The sequence below is a fragment of the Ptychodera flava genome, unplaced genomic scaffold, assembly GCF_041260155.1.
Source record: "Ptychodera flava strain L36383 unplaced genomic scaffold, AS_Pfla_20210202 Scaffold_31__1_contigs__length_3010019_pilon, whole genome shotgun sequence".
Classification (NCBI taxonomy): domain Eukaryota; kingdom Metazoa; phylum Hemichordata; class Enteropneusta; family Ptychoderidae; genus Ptychodera; species Ptychodera flava.
Window position 1 is genome coordinate 1682191 of NW_027248353.1, and position 12651 is coordinate 1694841.

A 12651-nucleotide genomic window follows, 5' to 3' on the forward strand; every position below is an offset into this window, starting at 1 on the left:
CCAAGTTGACCCCCAAAATACAAAAATTGAAGATTTCATCAAATGTCAATATATCACACAAAGACACCCCTAGGAACCTGTATACTAAACATCAAAGGCATCAGACAAGTAGTTTTTGAGAAACAAATACCAAATATCAAAGATGTCAGACGAGCGGTTTTGATGAAAAAAATTTGACCAAAAATGACAAAAATTCCTTAAAAATACAGATTTGCATATTTCATCACAATTTGAAGAAATCTTAGTTGGGTTATCCCTAGGGACCTGTGTACCAAATAACAAGACAAGGCTGTCTGACCAGCGGTTATGAAGAAGAATGTTTACCAAAAACACCTTTTTTGGCGCTAATTTGCATATTTTCAACAATATCAAAAATTAATAAAAGCTTTCTCATAATTATATTTTTCGTCTACACAACAAATGTCAAATCACTTAGTACTGCGGTTCTCAAGATATTTGAGTGGACAGACGCCTCACAAACGCACGGACATACATACATACATACATACATACATACATACATACACACCACACACACACACACACATACACACACACACATACATACATGCATACATACATACATACATACATACATAATACATACATACATACATACATACATACATACATACATACATACATACATACATACATACATACATACATACATACATACATACATACATACATACATACATACATACAGACTGACAGACTGACAGACTGACGACGGACGCCGGACGGATACCCATCCCAATAGCTTCTGTAGACTATAGTCTATAGTAGCTAATAATAAATCTTCTTCAAATTGTGAAAACCTGTGTCGACATCATAATATTTAAATTGTTTGCTTTAAAAATGCTCCATAAACCCTCCGTTGAAGTGGAATGGCCCAATAGCGGAATAATATCAAGAACTGATACGGTTGTCATCACTCTTTAGCAACCAATTTTTATAAGTACAGCCAGGAGCAAGCAAGGTCGATTTCAATTTACTTCGTCGCTAATTTCGGAGCGTCCATAGGAAAACAGTCATAACCAAAGCATGCATGTATGATATAGCGGTTATTACACGAAGTTTGGGCGATACCACGTCGTATTCTCGTGATGTGTCCGCATTTTGACTCGTTGCTTTGCAACTCTTCAAAATACGGACACATGACTCGAATACGACGCGGTATTGTCGAAATTTCGTCTAATAACCCCTAGGTATTGTTATTTTATGTCATCATACTATTGTCATATTGTTATATTATTTTCAGGAACAAAGATCGCCCAGCTGCATTGGTCGTCTGCTCGTACCTCGGCTGGCCAATCACCGGTGGTGTGGCTGCTGCTATTCGGCAACTGATATATTTCTTACATTCGATAGGGTTAGCGATATATTGCACTGCTTTCAAAGTAAATGATGACGACCAAAACGAATTTCGCGAATTCGAAGTTAATCTCATTTATCCGGACCCACCTAATTTATATCGTCTTGACGAAGAAAGCATTAGCTGGCTCCATAATCATGAAACGTTCTTCCCTGGAATCAGTACAGTCGAGAGAGTGAAAATGGTCTTCGGTTTTAGTATGGTAACATCACTTCCAGCGTCTGCGATTAGAGATAAAACTTTTCCAGAGGCGTCATTTTATCTGGTTAATCCATATAAACTTGACACTCCTCTAAGTATTCTCGGATACGATAAAGCTCGGTTCAAAATTTGGAAGGAATTACTTAATAAGCACTAGTATGGACGCAAAAGCCGTGTTTTCAATAGGATCTGAAATATTTGATGATTTAGATGTTCATTATAATAGTTTAGAAATGGTCGTAAATCACCATTCCCTTATGCTTACACCGGATGAAAAGCTTTTCGAATTTCGACTCCGATCTAACATTCCTAAAAAGGGCAAGTTTACGATTTTAATGTTCGTTGATGAAAATGATATTTCAGAGTTATCACGCGAATCGGCAGTAGCAAAAGCTATGAACTACGTGGCCGACTGTTTACACAAGATGTCGAGGCAACCTCCAAAGTGGATAATTATTTCTATACCAAAAGGTCGCGAGGATGACATTAAAAAGAGTCTTGACCCGCATCCTCATCTCGAAATTATCTACCAATCATTCGATGCTTCACAAGTCATCACTTTGCTAAAGCAATCACATTTACTACTCGTGCCTTCATCTTCCATCAACTCTATTAACCTGTCACTCTCTACAATCGCGACCGGAACTCCATTATTAGTACCTCAGTATTCTCCGAGTCATAAAACCGTTATGGAATATCTACCCGATGTAGGCAAAGATGAATTTGTTGTCGATATGAAAAGTGGCCACACTATTCTCGGTGATAAAATCAAAAATGTAGTGTTGAAGTATTCTGCGTATTTTAAGAGGGCATCAGCTATGAGAGAAAATCTGGAGGTTAAAGTGAAGGAGGTGGCTGATAACATGAAAATGATGTTTGCTAGGCTGATATGCCAGTCTCAAGATATAAAACCAGTCGATCCATCGAATACAACTGTCATACGAGGTAAGCAAATATTAGCAAATGATTCATTGTGTATGCCCAAGAATCAAGTCGTTTGAAAAAGGAACACATTTTAGAGCTTTGTAGTTGAAATCTCATTAATTGTGACCCGGCGAAGCTAATGCTTATATGGACATAGCAACTTTGATGTTTGAAATTATGCTCTGAATACGTCATCTGTTGCCGTTGTTCAATTCCATTTTCTGAAAGGTGGGATGAATCTTACAATTTACCCGTCGTGTTTACATTTCAGAAACTTAGCTAAGTAGATGCCCATGCCCCCTTCCTTTCACGCTCTGCTATTATAAATGACACGTAACGGTGATGCTAAGCTTGTACGAAAATGTCATTAATTGGTTATGTAATAATACCTGTTAGTTTTGAACGTTTTACATCGAGGTAATTTTTAAGGGTGTAAATGAACTAAATATCGCTAAAAATCACGAACAAATCAAATAAGCTAAAATGAAAGAGAATCATAAATGGTGATTTCTACTCTGACTGTGTGTTATGCTTTTCCATATCTTCTTGTCAGTCACAATCATTTCATTTACCTACTAAAGGGACAAAGTCGGCCATTTTCTGCAATTTGCGATGACCAAAACCCCCGGTCAAATCACAAGGCGACCCAAATAGTGACCATAGATGGCTTCAAGGATGTGTAAAACCACCATAATGCTCTTCACGGCAAGGTTCAATGTGTGTAAGGGCGTCCGCGTGATTTCAACCAACCGCCATGATTGAACTGGCACATAACGAATATTACTACGCATACTGCTTTATGCCAACCGTTAACATAGAGCTAGACCGTGAGCGGCCTGCATACTAACAGGCATTTCGAACCAAACTGAGTAAAGACAATGACAGACTTGAGACGGCAGCAGTCGCAATTGTCTTCCGTCACTCGTATGACACGCTTTGCTGACATACAGTTGTTTGCCAAAGTCAAATACAGCTAAACAAATACAAATAACGTGTTATGGACATCGGCAATGATCAATGATTGCCGGGAAAACCATAAAATATCATTTATCTGTACAATTTTGCGTTCGTACGGTTGAAAACTCAAAACTGTACAGTGCATACTGGCACTGCAGAACATTTTTGTTTGGACGAGGCCTACATTGAAACATAGACCCTAGGATGACACACATTTCTCGGGGGCGAAGTTATTTATCTCACCATTGTTTCACTTAGACGTGCTTCAGAAAAAATAAGAATATCTTAGTATGGGTCTCTAGAGTGAAACAGTATTGTACGGCTTATTCACGCGTTCTGATTGCTGACCAGAGGACCAGGCCAGTCGATTAGGAACTTTGCAACCTGATAATGGGTTTCCAGCTTCAAGCCGCATTTGATACCATTTCAACGGTCGATATCCGCGAATATATGTATCTGATCAGCATTCTTCCGGACCCACGCAAGCGTTCCTACTAATGCAGTGACTTGCAGTCGACCACACGTACACATAATGGAGGTGAAACTGACCTACATGATATCTAGTCTGAGTAGTTGCTTCGACGTTTGGCTTTTCTCGGCCCACAGGACCGTGATGGGACGTACGCAGCATGCAGTCACTGGCATTCGCCCTACAATGTTCATGTCTATCGCCAAAGCATATTGCTTCATTTTAGCGATCATCTAAACACTAACATTACAGTCGTCTGAAGTTTATTATGTCATTTACCTCTGTTTTGATATTTCTATACCCGCAGGCTTTAGTCAAGTCTACATGGTGGTACAAGCAAGCCGAAAAAATTCGCCATTAGACTGAGTTCACAAAGGGGGGCTGGAGGAATCCAAAGGGATTATAAAAATTTCAGGGTAGTAGAGGGGGACTTGCAAGTTTACCTCTGCCTACGGGGGGAGGGGGGCTGAAAATGCTTTGGTTCCTTCATACTCATACGATTCCAAGGTTTGGTGGGTAGTTCAATGAAATTTAATAACATTTTAATTTCATCCAATTATTCTAATTTAAAGTAGTAATTAATAAACAAGATCAAGAACCATTTTGTCGCATTCCATTACATTTATCAAAACAATTTGAAAATATAGTATTTTCGTATAAAAACAAATAAGTAGGTCTAGTAACGGGGCAGAAGCTGCAACTGTTGATAATTTTTTCAACTTTTCTATTTTATATATCCAACACAGTTTTTTACTGTCTCCCTACAGCATGCTGAAACACACAATATTTAGGATGTCGACAAAAGCCTGCATATATTAATTTTGGGTGATCATTGAATTTGATTCCAGACTGATGGTCATATGTCAATGATACGCATGGTACACATACACAGGCAGTCTTGGCAAGCTGAATAGTGGACAGTTCAACATGATGTAGGGAGAAGAACAAGAACGCAGTTGTATAAACTGAACAAAATATTGCCAAAATTATCAAAGTTAATACAGCTACGCTCCCGTGCCACTGCCTACGGGCAATTTCACTGTCACTGCGTACCGACAGCAGCAGGGATAGCTCTGACGATGAAGAGGCTTAAGAAGAGTTCAGGTCATGTGACGCTCATGAGAGTGAAATACACTTGTACACAAGATCAGGCCAGAGAGCAATAGATTAAAGACCAGGAGAGTTGAAAGTTATCAGGGCTTTTTGAATTCTGGAATATGAGACTAATCAAATATTAAAGAAAAAGGGTTCACCTTGCTTTTTTCTAAACTTTCACGTTCTCATCGTAAAGTAACATAAAATTAAGATTTTGAACAGAAGGGACACTCAGTTAAAAAATGTGTGACTGGATGGAATTAGTTTAAGTTTACCAAGTTTACCATTATTGCATCCAAAACTGTAAGAGATTAAAACGTTTATTTGATTGAAGATTTTAACCTTCCAGTATTGTCAATTTTGTAAACATTTTATAAGTTGCATCTACGTCATATCTTTCACTTTTGAAATATAATTTTTTGGTTGGTCACTCTGCCCATTTTTTCACAATTTTGCAAAATGTAGCCAGTAATTCACAATTTGCATACTCTCTCATGATCGTCATTGTGTGCTCTTCAGCAGGTGTCACTGACCTGGCCAGAGTTGGATTAACTAATGTTGGCTTTGACTGGTAAATCCAAAAGTCCACTGATTCGTTAAAAATAAATAAATTTAAGAACTTTCTTAAGGAATATAGCAAACTGCTCATAACAGGCAGTGTCAAACATCTGCAAGCAGAACTACCCAATACATGACATTGTTTATTTTTCTTTGCTTGCATCCCTAATTAATTGCGGCTCTTTGATAATGGGGGACTTGAAAAAATATCATATAGACCGGGGGATCTTGAAATTTTTAAGGGTCTGAGAGGGGATCTGAAAAAATAGATTTCACTCGCGATTCCTCCACACTCCTCCTACCCGTTATTTGTGAATGCAGCCTCAGGCCCTAGGCTAGGTACTGTCCGTCGGCTCCCCGACTTTTGCAACTTGTAGGCTTTTGAAATGCCCATTACCAATTTTTTATGCTCTTTTGCAGTAAATAGGCAAACGGCATCAGTGATAGAGAATCGTGAAACAGCAATACTGCTTTGTCGATCAAGAGCCTTATAATTATATATATGACCTCTCACTTTGAGTTTTAGTTTCACACGCGGATGTTTGCAGCGGTTAGCATTTTGATCTGATCGCAGGTCAACTCTTGCCAACTCTTGGGTTAAAACCAGCCCTGCTACATACCCTGACTCGAGGTTTTCTATAAAGTGTACATACTATATAGATGGATTAGACGTCGTCTATGGTCGCTTTTTTTAGAAATCTTTCAATAAGTGAAAGAACATCAGAAATTGCTCGTTTGCAAACAATATCAGCGAAAAGGCCGAAAGATAGTGACTTTGTCCCTTTAAAGAGACACACCGTTATTTGGTTCAAAAATCTTGTTTTTAACTGTTGACAAAATCAATCAATTATACATTGAAGGAAGAGAAGACCAAGGCAATGCAGGAGCTGATGGCATGTCGAGTTCAGGTTACTTGAATCCAGTATCTGCCGAGGAATCTCAGGGAGGAACGTGTAAGTACTTGTAAATTTAACACACCATGTGAAATGATTCGTATCCAGAGAGAGAGAGAGAGCTATAGCAAAATCCATTTTAATGGATTCTTACAATTTACAATAAAATGCAGTAGGAGTCTTCAACATCCAGCACTGGGAATTAAGCACTAGGATAAACAAGGGATTCCCTCTTGATTCCGAAGTATTTTAATAATAGAATCCAATATAGAATCCAGCACAATCCTTTGTGGATTCAGCTCTCTTGACATTTATCTAGAATTATCTTTTTTCATTACTATAAATCTCAGTTGCACAACAAATCGGAAGTTTCGTGCTTAGAGGGGCATCGTTAAAAGTCCAATGTCTGATAAAAAAAACCAAATTCTTTAACTTTCGTTGCAAACCCTATCCCCTGAAACTTAATTGTTGAATGTTGATCAGAAGTTCCCATGATATCCTTATTGTGATACTTCCAATCATACGTAAATACACTCAGGGTGTGTGGTATTACAAAATACAACATTATGGAAATGAAAAACATTTTCATTTCCATTCCAAAAAACATATCGGCCAGTCACTGCAAATATAACACCAACAACAAATACTCACAACCTAGCGGAGAAGCAACAGATAGAACCACTTTGAAATTAGAGTGGTTCAATAATCGAACTAAATTGTTACATTTTTAGCTCACGTGTTCACACATGTTAGCTAAAGTCGCAGCGATGTCAGTCTGTCTGTCTGCCTGTCTATTCTCTGTCTGTGCGCTCGATATCTCAAAAACGGCTGATCAGATCAGAATCAAATCTGGTACATAGATTCAGTTTGCCGATGTAGTGGGTGGGTGTAGTTTGCTTACTTATTGCTGATTTGCATCATTACTGATTTTAGAAAGAAACGTATATACATTGAGAACGACTGCACACAATTTGATGAGATTTGCTACAAATGTTGTTCACACCAAGATATATATCAGCCGTGACATGAAATATAATTTCTAATTTGCATATTTAGTGAACTTTCCTTATATACTGAAATGACTTGATCAAAATTGTCGAAACTTGGTATGTATACTGAAGATACTATGATTTAAAGCGCAGTGGTCATCGCGCTGCGCATGCTCCTGAGGGGGTCCCCCCTTGTTGACAACATATCCAAGAATGCCGCATGAGGTTACGGGTTGATTATTATGTTTGCTATATTGCCGCTGATATGGTGGCTGATTTATCACAAGAATACCAACTTACCAAATCTAACACGCAGTACAAGGTCAATTAACCTAAGTTAAATATCTGCTGAATATTGAACAGTAATTACATGCTGGATTGAGATCACATTTGATCATGATTTTCTTGAATCAGTTGAATGGGGCTCGCTCGAGCCAAGGAGCTAAACACTTACCTGTACGCGTGTATATGCTAACAGACTATCAATGACCGGTCTCTGGTCTACTACATCGTTAGCTAGGACGAGAACTTTCATTTCAAGAGGCCCAACAAGAGTACAATTGACAATAACGCAAGCTACAGAAATCTACTGCTCGCAAAGCAATGCCCGCTGCAGCAAGAAGCATCTGTTTCGTGGTCTGCATGAACGTCAGTTTCAAGAGAACCGCGGGTGTATGGCGCGCTACACTCTGCTGTGGAGAATCAAACACCACTACGAAGTAGGAGGTACGTACTACAACGAAGTTTGCGTAGCACCGGTAGGCCCTACACTTGCTAGCGAACGTTGGATCTCTGCCATGACCGTGCACAGGATCTCTCAATACGTCCCTATGTGTAGCAGTGCAATTTTCCTGCCAAATGCCGCGAAAACCCGCTCATTTTGTGTATTGTGTCCTGTCATTTGACTATTTCTTGCCACGTATTACTAGAAGAAGTAAGAAATGGTGATCAACAGTGGGTCGTGGCCAAGTCGTCGCGGGGGCCGGTACGTTGTGCAGCTGGTTGTGGGACCGGATTCTCTTATATCCGTGTACGTCAACGCGGTGACCTTCTCCCTTATCGAAGCAACAACATCTCCCATGTCCTGCTCTGCAGCTCTGGCTTGCCGATCATGGTCTTGAGTGTAATGTTTGTGTTAGGCATTGTGCTTGTTGCTGGTCTACATATATATATACAATGTTGATCATTTTAGTGATGTATTTTTACTGTGCTGTAAATAGCATTGTGTACAACCAGCGTGACCGCGCGCGATCAAACCCATTTGTTCACTGTGACTGCGTGCAGTAAACTCAGCGACATATGTGCAGAGTGTCTCAATGTTCGTAGCCTTACATGAGTTTATAGATAGAAATACACCACTGAAGTTCGTTTCCGATCTTAATATTTTACTATTGCATGATGTTGAGTCTTACAAAGGCGTTAACAAAGTGAGGGACCGCTCCCATCTCACTCCGATTGAAGTTGAGAAGACTTATGTTTACAAACATTTATGTTTATCAACAAAAAAATCGCGCACGCACAGCGCGACGACCACTGCGCTTTAACATCATTGAAAATCATTAGGCATTTGAATTCACCCAATTCCTAATTTGCATATTCAATGAACTTCCTTATTAGGGATATATATATCTGAATTGATCCGACCGAAGTTAATGAAACTTGCTACATATATTGCAGATACTATGATACAACATCCTTGAAAAGTCAGGAAACACCTTTACTTCAGCCAATTCCTAATTTGGATATTTAATTAACTCTCCTAACTAGGGATATATACTGGATTTACTTGATCACAGTAGGCAAAACATGCTATGTACATTGATGATTAAACCAGGTTATAACAATATTGAAACGTCATTTCGCATTTCCATGTCAGGTAATTTATAATTTGCATATATAATGAGGTTTCACATTTTGACATACATAGTGTTATAGAAGCGGTACTGAATACGTGGCTAGTAGATTGCTAATGTATTGTGTCATTGCGTTGCAATGATGACTGTTGCTAAGGATGTCTGGGAAGCTTCTGGAATACGAATTTTCATCATGTACTCGATCCAGAATAACAATGATGTCATATTATTTGGACGCCGATTGTAGGTACATTCTTGAGTCATGTGATTGGCCGGAAATTGCTGGAAGAATAATAGAATCCCACACCCCAACGGGTTGGGATGGAATGTCTCACACGAGTTGGGGAATTCTGTCTCACACGAGTCGAAGGCGAGTGTGAACAGAATTCCCCAACGAGTGTGAGACATTCCATCCCAACCCATTGGGCTGTGGGATTATTTTTCTAACGTCCCTCCAATATCTTTAGAAAATTGCATTTTATTGTGGTAGGTTATCCTATCAAAAAACAGCACCCGATTGCTCTTGTTTCATTTGTATCATTCCGCACAGAAAAATGAAGTTCCCTACATTGATGCGCATATCAAAAACGTTAACATGTATATTACTGATATGGCAATTTTATTTTGTTGGTCAGCCACAAAATTCTCCAGGTCATCTGAGGAAAATGTTGCGAAACCGCTCTGATGGCCATCTGTTGATGACATTGCATGAACACTGTCGTCTGCTACAGCCTCGTGGTGCAGATGGCTCGCTCATCGAAGTCTTTCGCTGGCTTTATCGCTGTCAAGTCAGTTCTTCTCCAGAAAATATGTCGACGAGCGTAAACAGCCGATAGTTTTGTAATGGCCTGAATTCCTCCCTTACAACATAAAAGCGGTCATCCTCTGTATATTTGTTGCCGACGCTGACCGTACTCAGATCTAGAACAACCTGTTCACTCTGTGGTTCAGTCGTCTGTCTGCTATAGTGACAGTTGTACATTACGCGATGTTCTATTCGTCAAATATTCGTACAGAGAACTGGGCGCTGAGCAGAATTGACTAATCAACATACGTTTCACATACGAGGTGTTCGTTCGCGCAACAATACAGAGTGTGAGAACAAATTGATCGCACACTGGTGTTCTCACACTCCCAGCGCACTGGGGACGGAGAAAGCGTGTTCTTAGTTAGTTGGGGCTTGCTGTTGGAAACGGTGATAGCATTGGTCAGTTGAAGGCAGGTTAACGTGTACATGTTTGCTGTTAAGACCTCCGCTTGGGAATAATATTGTCACGCTACCTCAGAGTCGAGTAAGCTGTCAGGGTGGAGGGATTTGTCCATTTGGACACAGCGAGTGGGATCCCAAAGCTCCTTTCAAGTTGCCGTCGAGCTTTTTGGAATGGTGCAGTATTTGGTTGCCTGATCGCTGTATAGGTGACTTTTTAGCTCCGCTGTCAGCGGCGCAGAGCTTATCAAATAGGTTGATTTTCCGTCGTCGTCCGTCCGTTCGTCATCCGTTGTCCATCAACAATTGCCTTCTCCTCTGAAACTGCAAGTCCGATTGCTTTGAAATTTCATTTGCAGTTCACTTGAGATGACCTCACTTAAGTTTGTTCAAATCATGGCGAAATTTGCATATTTTTATTTAGGGGGCATTTTTTGCTGTTTTTGGTAAAAAATCTTCTCTGAAACCGCTTATTCAATTGCTTTGAAATTTGACATGCAGTTGACTTAGGGTTACTTCAGTTAGATTTGTTCAAACCGTGGTGATATTAGCATATTTGTATTTTAAGACAATTTTGTCATTTTTGGTCAAAAATCTTTAAAAATCTTCTTCTTCAAAACTGCCGTACAGATAGCTTTGATATTTGGTATATAGGTCCCAAGGTTTGATCTACTTCAGATTTATTTAAATTGTTTAGAAATATGCAAATTTGTATTTTTAAGGCATTTTTTGCCATTTTTGGTCAAATAATGTCTTTCTCAAAAAGGACTGGTCAGATAGCTATGAAATTTGATATACAGGTTTCAACAGATAAACAAAGTAATATTTATTGAATTTCTAATGAAATCTCTAATTTTGTAATTTAAGGGCAATTTTTACCATTTTGATCAAAAAATGTGTATTTCTAAAACTATTCGTCTGACAGCTTTAAAATGTTTGTATACAGGTTCCTACAGATAAAGTTAATGATATTTATTGATATTATGATGAAATCTGCAATTTTGTATTTTTGGGGCAATTTTTGCCATTTTTGGTCAAAAAATGTGTATTTCCAAAACTACTCATCTGATAGCTTTGCAATTTGGTATACAGGTTCCTACAGATCACCTTAATGATATTTATTGAAATTATGATGAAATCTGCAATTTTGTAATTTTGGGGCAATTTTTGCCATTTTTGGTCAAAAAATTGTTTCTCAAAAACTGAAGTCTGATAGCTTTGATATTTGGTATACTGGTTCCAAGGGATAATTTTAATGACGTATTGAAATTGTGGTGAAATCTGCAAGGTTTATTTCTTGGGGCAGTTTTTGCCGGTTTTGGTCACAAAATTTCATTCTCAAATAACTACTTGTCAGATAGCTTTGGTTGACATATTCTTAGGGAGATCCAATGTAATATTTTGAAATATGATGAAATCTTCAATTTTGTCTTTTTGCAGCTATTTTAGCTACTTTTTCTGGCCACTAAACTGAGCTATCAAAGACCTTCTTCATCAACATGTATCAAAAATATTTATTCTCTACATAAACACAGCGGAGCTATATCGGCGTTAGGTCACTTGTTATATTGTAGGGCCACATAAGATGGTACATGCGCTCTGGGCACACTACTCCTCATTGGATCTGATTCACTCGGATCAGCGCACACCCTATGATGTCTATTTGTCACCAATTATTTTGTGTTTGAGAACTTCATAGTGGTATTTTGTGGTCATCGTGCAGGATCTTTGCGTCAACGATCCTGTGAGCGTTCACGTTATTAATTGTTTTACTTAGAGATTTTGTCTAGTATAATTTTCACAATGGCTACGCCTCTCGGTGATACGAATCTATTGCAGTCTGAGAACAAAGACATATATTTAACAGTAAGAGCAACAGTGGATTTGGGCAGACAGATGGGAATTCTACTGTCATTTCTGACGAGGCTTTGAAAACTCCATTTGTATCTAAGAGTACAAGAAGAAAGTTCGCTAAAGGTAGGGGGCGATGTTTGGGTATTTTGCCAGGTGCAGTTGGCCCAAGTAGGAATGATTTGGATTGAAATAAGTAGACGGTTAGACACCATGGAAAGATCAGTTTGTGACATTGCACGTGAATTACAGAATTTAAAGGAGGTAACTGATCAG

At 38.9% G+C, this 12651-nt stretch overlaps 1 protein-coding gene across 1 annotated transcript in view; it reads left to right on the forward strand.

Annotated features, from left to right (window-relative positions):
- The window catches only part of LOC139127367 (uncharacterized), a 71222-nt gene that overhangs the window by 27032 nt on the left and 31539 nt on the right, over window positions 1–12651 (forward strand). The window contains exons 3-4 of the mRNA XM_070693282.1: window positions 1265–2524; window positions 6443–6535. Of these exons, the coding sequence (XP_070549383.1) occupies window positions 1738–2524; window positions 6443–6535 (880 nt within the window). The 5' untranslated portion in view covers window positions 1265–1737. The remainder of the gene's footprint in view (window positions 1–1264; window positions 2525–6442; window positions 6536–12651) is intronic.